This window comes from Salvelinus namaycush, chromosome 20, assembly GCF_016432855.1.
Source record: "Salvelinus namaycush isolate Seneca chromosome 20, SaNama_1.0, whole genome shotgun sequence".
NCBI classification, from domain to species: Eukaryota; Metazoa; Chordata; class Actinopteri; order Salmoniformes; family Salmonidae; genus Salvelinus; species Salvelinus namaycush.
The window spans coordinates 30,922,447-30,937,216 of record NC_052326.1 but is presented as its reverse complement, the minus strand read 5'-3'; the positions used below and the strand labels follow the sequence as shown (position 1 = coordinate 30,937,216).

The window sequence follows — 14,770 nt, the reverse complement described above, 5'->3', positions numbered from 1 at the left end:
GCTCTTCACAAGTCCTCACTGTCAGCCCTAGTATAACACAAGGGTGTGTACACTACACCCTTCTTTAGAAACGAAAACCTTATTATTGAAATGAAACTGTTCCATGAAAATGTGCATATAAAAATAATCAGAGGCGCAACGTTGGTTTTTAGAAGTGGGGGGGCATTATTATTATGATTAATTGTTTATCCTGTCGGATAAACACTCCAAACAGCCTACCCAACCGCTCGGAGGCGGTCCTCATGGTCCTAATATTTTGTGAACTGTATGACTTAGATAAGGAGAGATTGTGTGAAAAGGTCAGAGAGGCTGGACAGGGTTGGGGTGGTGTAGTGGGGGAAGAAAAGTGGAGGGAAGTGGTGTCTAGGGCTCTAGTTCACTTTCTTAGAGAAGCAGAACACATGAAGATAATTTAATGTACTATAAGAAGGCCCTTGTCTTGTTTTGCACACTTTGTACAAAATAATAAAATGCAGTACTACAGGATATTTCTTAACGTAGCTCTTTATTAGCTAGCTATAACTGGCATGTTCACGTATCGCCAACCAGGATCAAACTGACCATGACCTAACCATTTGGGTGGTCTTAACCAATCATAGCATAGTATGATATGGCGGTAAAATGCATCCAATTATAATTCAGTATGTTTACACATATGAATATTACAGCCGTGACCTTCCACACACTCCAGTACAGTAGGTGGCGGTGCAAACACTTTAAATGTTGGCTGCGATCCGACAACCCAATCCCAAAAGAAGAAGAAAGCAGCAGCAGCTAGCTACCTTGTGCAGGCAATAATGATTTGGCCTATTTCACTGGACCAGCTTGGCAACTGGCTATCTCTCTAGTTTGTAGGAGTGACCATTTGTAATGTATTATCAATTTGCTGGAGGACGAAAATTATATCGATCGAGTAATCTACGATGACAATAGGACTAGCGTGGAAACCATGAAAAGATCTAGAAGTGTTGGTGCGTCTTCACCTTTGAATGGGATAGGAAAACAAGGTATTGCTAGATAGCGTAATGGACACTCGTTTTTATATATATATATATATGTTTTTAGTTAACGTTAGCTAGCTAGCTAGTTACCTGAATTAGTCGAGAAGGTGTCACTGTCTAACTAGTTAGCTATTTGTCATGTTTGCACGTAATTCGTGTTAGATTAGCTAGCTAGCGAATGTCACGAGCTGGAAAATGTAGCTAGCTAACTAGCTAATTGCATTAACGTTCGCTAACGTTAGCTAAAAACACATAATTGACTGGTAAGGTTACCCATTGATTTTGAGAAATGGTCTCCTAAGTCTTAAATCGAACACAAGGACAACAATAAATACTAGTAGTACTTACTGGCTTCCTTGAAAGACATGTTAGGTACCTAAATAACTCATATCTCTTCATACTGTAAACACAGAATTATTCCCATTGTGTGGCATAGTGGCATCACTATCAAGCAAAGTGCAGGGGGACTGTCTTACAAATCCAGGCATAAGGTCATGATTTGGGCTCACTACTACATTACATGATGGCTGGCAACTCAGAGAATGTGGTTATTTTACTGGAGTGCTCCCTCACTTTAGCGAGCTGGGAGTCTGCAGCTCAGTTTTGTGAGGGATGTACTTGGTTGTCTGATGTCCGTTTGGCCTCTCCGCTTCCGAGTATAGCTATCTCAGGAGGATGTTCTGGTTAATGGCCACTGTGTTACTGTAGCTGCTGTGGGTTGAGGGACCTCAGCTGAACCGTTGTCATGTGGACAGATGGCGACTCCCGGAGGAAGAGGAAGGTGGCAGAGATCTCTCAGGCCCTGAATGTGACGCCGGTGGATGTGGCGGCACTAAGGAGGATGGCCATCAGTGAGGGGGGGCTGCTCACAGACGAGATCCGCTGTAAAGTGTGGCCCCGGCTGCTGAACGTGCCCACCGACACCCTGCCTGAGAAACCAGGTAAGCTGCCTGGGCAGTGGGCACTGCTACTGACAGACCATAGATGCCACTGAGGCTACAAAGGGTACTAGACCACAATTAAGTGCAGTGGCACATATTCACCCTTTTCTCATTGTCTTTTCTCCAGAGGATATACAGAGGGAGAATAATAAGGACTATAACCAGGTGCTGTTGGATGTCCAGCGTTCCCTTAAAAGATTCCCTCCTGGTGAGTGACACACATTTGTATTTATTAGGGATCCCCATTAGCCAAGGCAGCAGATACTCTTTCTGGGGTCCAAACACATTAAGGCACTCACATTAAAAATTTTAATTGAACATTTATTTAACTAGGCAAGTCAGTTAAGAACAAATTCTTATTTACAATAATGGCCTACCGGGGAACAGTGGGTTAACTGCCTTGTTCAGGGGCAGAACGACAGATTATTTTTTACCTTGTGCTCTGGGATTCGATCCAGCAACTTTTTGGGTTACTGGCCCAATGCTCTAACCACTAGGCTTACCTGCCTCCCCACATTACACATAAAACAAAATATAAAACAGTACATCATATAACATTGTTACACCACTACATATCTACAACACAAAATGTATGATACCACCATACAACAATATTACATTGTGCGTGTGTGTGTAGAGTGCATTTGCTAGCGCCTGTATGCGTGTGTCTGTACCTGTGTCTCTTCAGTCCCTGCTGTTCCATACGGTGTATTTTTATCTTTTTTTGTTATCAGATTCTACTGCTTGCATCAGTTACTTGATGTGGAATAGAGTTTCATGTAGTCATGGCTCTATGTAGTACTGTCGCCTCCCATAGTCTGTTCTGGACTTGGATTGTGAAGAGACCTCCTGTGGCATGTCTTGTGGGGTATGCATGCACACCTCAGACCGTGTTCTTAGAATAGCACTAAATCATGTCAGGTTGTGTTTTGTCATTGTCTGTTTTGGCTGTCCCTCTTGAATTTGACTTGTGTGATGTAGATGTACAGGCTACGCAACCCTGTCATTTTGTATATGTTTCTTTTGGAGGGTGTTCTATGTGTCACTGCTTTCTTTATTAAAGCAGCAGCTATCCTAGCGGTTGGAGCATTGGGCCAGTAACCTAAAGGTTGGTAGTTTAAACCCCCTAGCCGACAAGGTGCAAATCTGCCGGTGTGCCCTTGAGTATAGCACTTAACCCTAATTGCTGCAATGTTGCTAATGGCGGAACCTGCCCGTGACACCTCTCAGAGGGTGTTTCGGGGAGTTGGGATATGCAAAAAGCACATGGACAAATATGCACCCACCTAATAATACTAATTATTATAATTAAGAAAGTCCAAAAATTGATAAAGAAGAATCTGATTTACTGGGCGCTTTGACATACTGCCATGCTTGTTTCTCGGGTATGGCCCGGGAAGATTTGGCCATTTTTGTCAATTAAGGGCATGATGGTTTTATAGTGAAATGCTGCACGGAGTCTTCACCGTGCGCTGCCACTTTAAGAGCGCAGCAGCAGTCAGGAAGGAGGAAATAAAGATGTCTGTTCCGGCTCTGTGTAGGGTCTATCGGTTAGCGCGGCAGTTTGACGGTGTGTGCAACTCTGCAGAAGTATTGTAGTTTCAGCGTGCTTAGTTTATTTATATATATATATATATATATACAAAAAAGTTTGATCGTCTTTATCGCGCTACTCCTGATGTGTTAGAACCGTTCAACCCTCGGATCACATGGATTACTAGCAACATTGTTGCAAGCTTTTGTCAGACAACCAACCAATGATTGTGTCAGATGGGCGAATGCACGTTCAAGCCTAGATGCAACAGCTAAGCTCATCTCTTTCTATCTCCTTCAGTTCTTTACACTGAAATTATTTATCTCTTTGTGCTGCGTTCCCTTTTATTTTCAGTCCCTTTGGTGAACTAATAATGAACTTTTTGACATTTTAGTTAAAGGGAGGTTGCGTGAGTTTGTTTTATTGTTTGAACTGTTGATTTTGTGTGGGACTATTGACGTTTGGCCAATAAGCTTTTTGGACATTATAAGGCCTTCTGTTTTGTCTATGAACACATTCACACACACACACACACACACACACACATTCATACCCCCCTCACTCCTCCACTGGGAGGTAATACAGTATATTGCAAATTCTCTAAGGTTTATGACTGGGTTCGTTCTTGTCAATTGTTTCTATTTAGTTGCAATTGAATTGCTCTGTCATTATTCTTGTATGAGGTTTTATTGATCTGGTTACCCCTGTGCTGTAGCTTGTTTTTAGATGTGTTTTTGCCAGATATAATTTCTGGCCAACAAGCTACACTCTAGGCAATCTCTTCTGCTGATGTGTGTGTCTGGTAGTGGTACTATCTTTACCCCTCTAACAATACCGCTATAGAACTGGCACCCGAACAGGGACCCCTGGAGAAAAGCACCTATAGTTGTATAATACAGAATACTACCGTGGGAGCTCATAGTCTCCTGTTGACATCAGTGCATAAAGGCCAAGTTATACATTTATTTCTATAGTTGAGGAAATCAGCTGGGCCTTTTGACTTGTGACCTATTTTATTTATTTCACCTTTATTTAACCAGGTAGGCCAGTTGAGAACAAGTTCTCATTTACAACTGCAACCTGGCTGAGATAAAGCAAAGCAGTGTGACACAAACAACACAGATTTACACATGAGATAAACAAACGTACAGTCAATAACACAATAGAGGGCCTCCCGGGTGGGGCAGTACTGCATCGCAGTGCTAGCTGTGTCACCAGAGATTCTGGGTTCGGGCCCAGCTGGCCGCGACCGGGAGGTCCATGGGGCGACGCACAATTGGCCCAGCGTCGTCCGGGTTAGGGAGGGTTTGGCCTGGCAGGGATATCCTTGTCTCATCGCGCACTAGCGACTCCTGTGTCGGGCCGGGCGCAGTGCACGCTGACCAGGTCGCCAGGTGTACGGTGTTTCCTCCGACACATTGGTGCGGCTGGCTTCCGGGTAGGATGTGCATTGTGTCAAGAAGCAGTGCGGTTGGGTTGTGTTTCGGGGGACGCATGGCTCTCGACCTTCACCTCTCCCGAGTCCGTACGGGAGTTTCAGCGATGAGACAAGACTGTAACTACTACCAATTGGATACCACGAAATTTGGGAGAGAAAAATAAATAAAATATAACGCAATAGAATAGCTGTATAGTGTGTGCAAATGAAGTAAGGAGGTATGGCAATAAATAGGCCAATGGTGGCGAAGTAATTACAATTTAACAGTTTAAACTGGAGTGATATATGTGCAGATGAGGATGTGCAAGTAGAAATACTGGTGTGCAAAAGAGCAGAAAAACAAATATGGGGTAAGGTAAGTAGTTGGTTGGATGGGCTATTTACAGATGGGCTATTTACAGATGGGCTGTGTACAGCTGCAGCGATCGGTAAGCTGCTCTAACAGCTGATGCTTAAAGTTAGTGAGGGAGATATGTCTCCAACTTCAGTGATTTTTTTTTTTTTTTTTTTTTTTTTTTTTTTGCAATTCGTTCCAGTCATTTGCAGCAGAGAACTTTAAGGAAAGGCGGGCAAAGTAGGTGTTGGCTTTGGGAATGACCAGTGAAATATACCTGCTGGAGCGCGTACTACGGGGGTGGGTGTTGCTATGGTGACCAGTGAGCGGAGCTTTACTTAGCAAAGACTTGTAGATGACCTGGAGACAGTGGGTTTGGCGACGAATATGTAGCGAGGACCAGCCAACGAGAGCATACAGGTCGCAGTGGTGGGTAGTATATGGGGCTTTGGTGACAAAACGGATGGCACTGTGATAGCAAATTGGATGCAGTCTGAGTAGAGTGTTGGAGGCTATTTTGTAAATTACATCGCCGAAGTCGAGGATCGGTAGGATAGTCAGTTTTACGAGGGTATGTTTGGCAGCATGAGTGAAGGAGGCTTTGTTGCAAAATAGGAAGCCGATTCTAGATTTAATTTTGGATTGGAGATGCTTAATATTACATTTACATTTAAGTCATTTAGCAGACGCTCTTATCCAGAGCGACTTACAAATTGGAAAGTTCATACATATTCATCCTGGTCCCCCCGTGGGAATTGAACCCTGGTCCCCCCGTGGGAATTGAACCCACAACCCTGGCGTTGCAAGCGCCATGCTCTACCAACTGAGCCACACGGGACCACATGAGTCTGGAAGGAGAGTTTACAATCTAGCCAGACACCTAGGTATTTATAGTTGTCCACATATTCTAAGTCAGAACCGTCCAGAGTAGTGATGCTGGGCGGGTGTGGGCAGTGATTGGTTGAAGAGCATGCATTTTGTTTTACTAGCATTTTTCAGAGCAGTTGGAGGCCACAGAAGGAGTGTTGTATGGCGTTGAAGTTTGTCTGGAGGTTTGTTAAGTGTCCAAAGAAGGGCCAGATGTATACAGAATGGTGTCGTCTGCGTAGAGGTGGATCAAAGAATCACCCGCCGAAAGAGTGACATCATTGATATATAGAGAGAAGTGTCTTTGACCCCTCTCCCTGTGTAGGCATGCCAGACAAGCAGCGTGAGGACCTCCAGGAGGAGCTGATTGACATCATCCTGCGGGTGCTGGGAAGGAACACCCAGCTGCACTACTACCAGGGCTACCATGACATCGTGGTCACCTTCCTGCTTGTGCTGGACGAGCGTCTGGCCACCGCTCTGGTAGAGAAACTCTCTACGCACCACCTCAGGTGGGTCTTTGTCTGTTTTGGTGTTCCATTCACACAGGAGCTTGGCTTTAAAATGGGGGTTAAGTAGAAGGGGAATCCATTTTGAAAAGAGAACGTAGCCAGTTGCAATACAACCATTTGTTTTAGCTATTGTAGTGTGCCGGTTTAAATGACTGTGTAAACTGCACACAATTGGTCAGATGAGTCATCCTAAACAGTTGCTATTGGAGACGAGTCATCTTGAAGCATTTCACTTGAATTACACACACAGTACTACTTTCTATGTTTATGATTGGCAAACTGTCATGTTGATTCTCTAATCCTGGTTCAATTTGTCACGGTGGTCCTCTGCTGTTCCTTTACTGCAGGGACTTTATGGACCCCACCATGGACAACACTAAACACATCCTTAACTATCTGATGCCAATCATCGAGAGGATCAACCCAGAGGTGCATGACTTCATGCAACAGTAAGCATCTCTTCTCTTGTTCTGTTAGTACAATCAGTAGTTAGTCAAATAATTAATGAGCACAACTAATGAAGATACAATACCAGTAAGTAAAATTATGTTCCACTGACTGTGTCTCCAGGGCAGAGGTGGGCACCATCTTTGCCCTTAGCTGGCTCATCACCTGGTTTGGCCACGTCCTATCAGATTTCCGCCACGTTGTGCGGTTGTATGACTTCTTCCTGGCCTGCCATCCTCTGATGCCAATCTACTTTGCTGCTGTGGTGAGTGTCCTCTAAAGTGGAGCCCAACATAACCGTCTCTTTTTTTTCCTTTGGGGGCTAGATCATTCTTAGAGTTCAAATGTGCCTCACAAATCAAGTGTTTGCTTATGAAAAACATATTTTTATTTTTGCAGCAGAGCTTAGCTGACCACTTATGCTGTGCTCTTGTCTTTGGACAATAGCTTCTAAATTGCCCCTGAGGAGTTTGATAAAACTGTATTGAATTCAATAGATTCATAGACCAGGGTTTCCCAAACTTTTTGCCCTAGCACTAAACATCTGATTCAAATAATCAAACCTTGATGAGTTGGTTATTTGAATCAGCTGTGTAGTGATAGGGCAAAAACCAAAACGTACACCCAGGGGGGGCCTCAATACAGAGTTTGGGAAACCCTGGCATAGGCCATAGACCGCATGCTGTTAACGAGTTGTTGTATTGTGTGCGCACTGTTTGGTCGGTGTCTATTCCAGATTGTGCTGTACCGAGAGGACGAGGTGTTGGATTGTGAGTGTGACATGGCGTCGGTGCATCACCTTCTGTCCCAGATCCCCCAGGACCTGCCCTACGAGACACTCATCAGCCGTGCAGGAGACCTCTTTGTTCAGTTCCCCCCCTCCGAGCTGGCCAGGGAGGCTGCCCAACAGTACAGTCAACAGTAAGATTGTCTACCTCCTTTCTCGCTTGTCTCTTTTTGCCACGTAGTCTCCCATGGACCCCCCCCCCCCCCCCCCCCCACAGATCCTTTACCTCCTATATCTCCTGTCTGTCTTTTGCTCTCTTTCGCCCCCTCCCTCTGCTCCCTGCTGTTGAGTCACATTCCCTCAACACGCTCGGGTGAGATGGTGTGAACTGTCGCTTTAATAACCTGATACTAAGAGAATTCTGTCCCCTCCTTCTCATTAGCCTGTACAACTGTTACTATCATGTACTTTTCCCCAGCATATTTAAACAATAACACATGAATTTTAACTTATACATACCCCAAGCTAAGGTACTGTATATTTAGGAAAATACATGTCCTTCCTTCTGATGTTTGTTCTCCTATACCACTAGTAGAATAGGTGAACTATAGAACTAGTTTGTTGTAGAAGTAACAAGGTTTGCCCCAAACAGCTGTGAATTCCCCTGCGTTGTCCCAGCAATAGCTGGCTGGTGTTAATGTTTTCCTTGGTCTCTCAGGACAGCAGCTTCCACCTTTAAAGACTTTGACCTGGTCTCAGAGCAGCAGCGGCCTGACTCAGTGCTGCGAAGGCGGCTGAGGGAGAAGCAGGCGCTGGAAGGAGCAGCTGCAGGGGCCATGGTGGCGACGGCACAACCCACTGTGGCCCGACGCTTCGTCCGACTGGCCGTCATGGGGCTCACTGTGGCCCTGGGGGCAGCCGCCCTCACCCTGGTCAACACAGCCCTGGAGTGGGTGCCCAAACTGGACTTGCATCTCTTCCCCTGAGAGAGAGAGCGAGGGGGGACTTGGAGGGAACAAGTGGGGGCTGACGTACAGACTTAAACAGGGCGGCTATTACAGCAGAAGACGTACACAAGAGGGAAAGAGAATATGGAGTTCTGTTCCCTATTATGAAGGACGAGAATGGAACAGAGACTTGACTGTTAACTTTGTCTTTAATTTATATTTGTAAATAAAATAACTGGATACTGATAAATGTTGTGCACAGAGGGATTAAGCTATTTATGTGATGGCAAGCGGCAACTATTAAGGCTTTGGGTTACTAGTTGAAGAGCAGTCACTGGGGTCGAAACTGCTGCCAATGAAGAGCGTGTGTGATTGTGTCCGAGATTTAACTCACCCTTGCCCCTATGTAGTGCACTGTATAGGGTGCCAATTCAGATGCTGTGTGTGTATGCTATTCGGTTCAAGGGTGAGTTAAATGACCCTCTGAGCCTCACATGGGCCATGTTTGCACAAGGACAGAGTTCTCGCAAGCACCCCTGGCCTGGTCCCCCCCCCCAAGTCAAATTGCCTGCCCTAAAAACACGTCCTTTTCATTACTGTACCAAGACCAAATACTCCCATCTTTGTATGTTTAGCACTTAATTGTATCATTTTCTAAAGCATTAAGTTATAGGAAAAATACTTCTTGCACAAACACACCACCCATATTTATCATTGATGACAATTTGCGTAAGTTATTTTCCATAGCATGCCTAAAATAGGTTAGCTTTGATCTCGGACAAAGCACCAATGGCACTGCCAGATATCCCATAAGCCCTGACTGGATCCCATGCTTTTATTGTACAATAATTAAATCCTATTTTGTTAGTTACACATGTCTTCACATTTCAGCAGAACTCATTATACTCATTATACCAAATGGCTTGGTTGAAGAAATGACAAGGTTTTTGCACATTTCATTTTTAGCAATGTCACTTGAGCTTGTTGGCAAGAGTTTTTAAAAAATGTGACGCATTGGACCTGCTCATATTTGTTCAACAGAAATACATGTGTATAATCATGCGTAGTCGACTTGATTGCGACACAGACACTCAGTGGTGCCTATTTTGGATACCAAACAATACAGCTCCATCAGTCTTATTTGCAATAGATGGATTTTGTTGCACAGAAATGGCCTCATTCTGTATCATTGCACTAAATGTTTTTTTTCTGCCTTTTATGTTGATTTCTGTTATATTTGTCATGAGAATAATTAAAACATTTACAAGATCAAAGCAAATAAACTGCCTAGGTTGAGTGGACAATTGTATCTGTTTAGTTCCCTATGTGTTTATCGCTACCTTATACAGTATTTCTTTAGGGTCAATGCAGTCTATTTACGGTATATACAGTCTCTGCTTACACTAAGGGCTAAAAATGAATCTTCCAAGCAGTAAAAGTAGAACATCTCTTTTTTCATCAAGAAAAGTTGTTCTTTATTCCCAAAGTAAATCATGCTTTACATTCGTCAAACATTTTATTGTAGACATTGTGCTCTGCAATGGTATTATCCTTTTAAAAAAGTACCTCATGAACACAAGACTTGCATTATACTGCAGTGTTAAATATAAGAAATTGTCTACACTGAACAGATTGGCTGTAGTCATCAATGACAAAAATGTATGGCTTCTGCTTGGAGTGTTCAAACAAACACTTCCAAGATCAGGCTGGAGGAATGGTCAAACCATACTACAGAAGTCAATTGATTGTTCATTACCACCTTTTGATAACAACTTATAAAATCTAACACAACAAATGAATGTTAAATACTCCATTACAGTTGTACATGCTCCGTCAAAAGGAAAATTAATCTGCTTGACTTGTTGCTGTGTATAGTTATCCCCGTTATAATATGTATCTTTTACAATGTCTAGTATTGATGAATTAAGGTCATGACTAGCACTTTATGGAGACCCGTCTCAGTTTACTGCTTGAGTTAAACAATTAGCCAACATTGACATTTATTTTCTACATCAAAGACAATATTCAATATTCTTCCAGGGTCGGAGACTCTTGCCATTCAACAAAAACATAAACAAAGAAAACAAGCATCTTGAATTTATATCACAACCTTGTTTTGTTCAAACGGAGTGTCCCCTGTCAGATAAAGGTGGTGATATGCCAAATTACAAATTATTTTGCATGTACAGTGCAAAATAATATCAATCTCCCAACTAGGTAATACAATTAGTGATATAGCAATGTCCTTTGAACCATCAATTAAACACTAGGATAATGTTATTCTGTTATGTTATTCTCATATCTGGAATCATCAGACACTCAATGGTGTTCAAAGTTCCAACAAAAACAATAATATAAAGTGCCTTTGGAAGTAAGACCAGCCAGTGTCTTCACAAAGAACTGAACAGAATCCTAACAAGTTATGTGCACAACTCAAGGTTTTACACAAATCATCTCTTGACATCAGTGCATGAGTTTTTCAAAATCCAGGTTAAGATTGAACCCTTGCCCTGGGTTGACACGGGAACAGCACTCCCGCAGGATTCCTGTAGGAACGAGAGTGAAACTCCAGAGTTAAGTTCCGGACAGGTCGGGACAGGATCAACAGTCCACAGGAAGTACAGGAATCAATTTTTTGTTGTTGTTATAAGCCGTTTTAGAAGGTCATATTGTTTAGATTTTTTTGGGCCCCTGTCCCTCCCATCAGTAACACGTGTTCTTCAGTCTTCAATCACTACCTTTATCAGCAGGCAGGCATAAAACAGTAGCTAGCTAAAGGTTCTCTCATCTCGTGAGCGCTGAGCATGCGGTTAAAATGAGCAAGGGACAGGAGTGATTTGTATCGGGACAGGACAAGAAAGTAATAGAACTGTTATGGCGTTATATAATTGTTGCGGGATCAGTATAGTACGGGACAAAATTGACAGGATAAGACAGACAGGAATGAATTCTCACTCCCGTGTCAACCTCTAGTCGGGCCCCCCCAGATAGCATATGAACACATCAGTTGGGAGCCCCCTGTAGGTCGGCGCCCCCAGACAGCGTATGAACACGTCGGTTATGGGCCCTCAGGTGTTCAAGGCCCACCCAGATAGTATATGAACTCGTTGGTTATGGGCCCCCTGGAGGTCACTGAAACCCCAGATAGCATATGAACACGTCATAAGCCATGGCAAAATGTGTAGAATTGCAGGAAATTAACTTTAAAGAGCGACAGCCCCTAAAAAGCCACTTCTCGTTTTGAAAACTGCCTATGTGGCATCGAAATGAGACATCAACATTTATTCTAGTGTCAAAATTGACTACAGTATAAAATATAATAATTTTGGTAATAAAGTCAGTCTTGTCCAAAACTGAGATTTGTAAGATGGTAGTAAAAATTGGTGTCACGGAATGAACGGTACCCTAACAGTTTTCCTTGGGTTGGGTTTATTTCAATGCTGCCAACAGCTGGCAGCACCCAAGTAATCATCAATTTGGGGAGCAGTTGCACAGGACCGATCGTAACACCCATGGTCAATTTGGTTTGACATTCGATATACCTATGGGGCTAGTTAGGGACCATCAGTAAATTACAAAATATATATGGGACAATATTTTTTAAATGTCAATAGTTCCAAATTTCAACGACTTAACCTCAAACCAACTATAAAGTTCCTGTCAGAGCTGCTAGGAGTACTGGGTGGAGGAGTCAAGCGCAGAGAGCAGGGTTTCAAGAAAGTGGATTTATTTTCCAGTTGACAGGGAAAACGATCATGCCCTAAACACACGGGCGCATGAAAAGACAAGTCCAAAAACACCGGACTAAACTGTCCAGAAAAAATAATAAATCCACATAACAATCCAACACCAAATAACAGATAAACAAGCCCGCACAAAAGCCAGCGGGCTAACTGCCCTTAAATAGCCTACCCACCAAACTAAACTCAAAACAGGTGCACCCAATCAGCCCACACTAACAGAAACAAAAAGAAAATAATCGATGGCAGCTAGTAGGCCGGTGACGACGACCGCCGAGCGCCGCCCGAACAGGAAGAGGCACCATCTTCGGCGGGATTCGTGACAGTTCCTTCAGAAAATGTTCACACCCCTTGAATTCTTCCCAATTTTTTTGTTACAGCCTGAATATAAATGGATTAAATTTAGATTTTGTGTCAATGGCCTACACACAATACCCAATAAGTGGAATTATGTTTTTGGAAATGTTTACAAATTCATTAAAAATGACAAGCTGACATGTCTTGAGTCAATAAGTATTCAAAAATAAATAAATAATAATAACTTTTTTATGGCAAGCCTAAATAAGTTCAGGAGTCAAAATTTGCTTAACAAGTCACATAATAAGTTGCATGGACTCACTGTGTGCAATAACAGGTTTTAATTTTTTCTCTGTACCCCACACATACAATTATCTGTATGGTCCCTCAGTCGAGCAGTGAATTTCAAACATATATTCAACCACAAAGACCAGTGAGGTTTTGCAATGCCTCGCAAAGAAGCGCACCTATAGGTAGATGGGTAAAAAACTTAAAAGCAGACATTGAATATCCTTTCAGCAAGGTGAAGTTATTAATTACACTTTGGATGGTGTATCAATACACCCAGTCACTGTAAAGATACAGGCGTCCTTCCTAACTCATTCGCCGGAGAGGAAGGAAACCTCTCAGGGATTTCACCATGAGGCCAATGGGACTTTAAAACATTACAGAGTTTAATGGTTGTGATAGGAGAAAACTGAGGATGGATCAACAACATTGTAGTTACAATAAAGCACTAAAGTGAAACTGCAAAACATGTGGCAAAGAAATGAACTTTTTGTCCTGAATACAAAGCGTTATATTTGGGGCAAATCCAACACAACACATCACTGAGGACCACTTTTCATATTTTCGAGCATGGTGGTGGCTGCATTATGTTATGGGTATGCTTGTTTTTTAGGATAAAAATAAACTAATAGAGCTAAGCAAAGGCAAAATCCTTTAGGAAAACCTGGTTTTCCAACAAACACTGGGAGACAAATTCACCTTTCAGCAGGACAATAACCTAAAACACAAGGCCAAACATACACTGGAGTTGCTTACCAAGACGACATGAGTGGCCTAGTTACAGTTTTGACTTAAATCGTCTTGAAAATCTATGGCAAGACTTAAAAATGTCTGTCTAGCAATGATCAACAACCAACTTGACTTGAATAATTGTTTTAATAATAATGTGCAATTATTGTACAATTCAGCTGTGCAAAGCTCTTAGAGACTTACCCAGAAAAACTCACAGCTGTAATTGCTGCCAATTCTAACATTTATTGACTCAGGGGTGAATACTTATGTAAATGAGATATTTCTGTATTTCATTTTCAATACATTTGCAAACATGAAAAAATATATGTTTTCACTGTCATTATGGGGTATTGTGTGTAGATGGGTGAGAAAAAAATAATATTTAATCCATTTTGAATTCAAGCTGTAACACAACAAATGTGAAATAAGTCAAGGGTAAATTGTATAAATTCATATAAAATATTTAAAGTATTTAATGAGACAACTAAAAGATGTGCAACATGAAAATATAGTTCCATTTATATTGTGTAATTTATTGACGGTCCCTAACTAGCCCCAGAGATAGGCTATCTAATGTCCAACCAACTTTGCCACGGTCACACACCAGCCGGCTGAAGCTACACTACCGTTCAAAGGTTTGGGGTCACTTAGAAATGTCCTTGTTTTTGAAAGAAAAGCACATTTTTTCTTCATTAAAATAACATCAAATTGATCAGAAATACAGTGTAGACATTGTTAATGTTGTAAATAACTAAAACATGGCAAAATGTGTAGAATTGTAGGAAATGTGCTGTTTTCCTGCCCTGTAATTGAGGATTGAAAATGAGTCATCCTTGCCTGGGTTTGTACCATAGAGAATGATAGAGGACTCTTCTTGTATCTGTCCCATTTTGGTGTCTGTGCACACACGAGTAGTGCCAATGAGGCCAACTCCATTTTGAAGTGGTCCATTTTCTTATTCAACT

General features: G+C 42.4%; 1 protein-coding gene across 1 annotated transcript; it reads left to right on the top strand.

Moving 5' to 3' along the window:
- The first annotated feature begins 760 nt into the window (after positions 1-760).
- On the top strand, positions 761-10,057 carry LOC120065225 (TBC1 domain family member 20-like). Its single transcript, XM_039016030.1, has 8 exons — positions 761-1,007; positions 1,757-1,942; positions 2,070-2,150; positions 6,441-6,627; positions 6,975-7,076; positions 7,198-7,339; positions 7,811-7,995; positions 8,520-10,057. The coding sequence occupies exons 1-8, from the start codon at positions 950-952 to the stop codon at positions 8,785-8,787; spliced, it is 1,209 nt and encodes a 402-aa protein (XP_038871958.1). The 5' UTR covers positions 761-949; the 3' UTR covers positions 8,788-10,057.
- Positions 10,058-14,770: the final 4,713 nt, after the last annotated feature.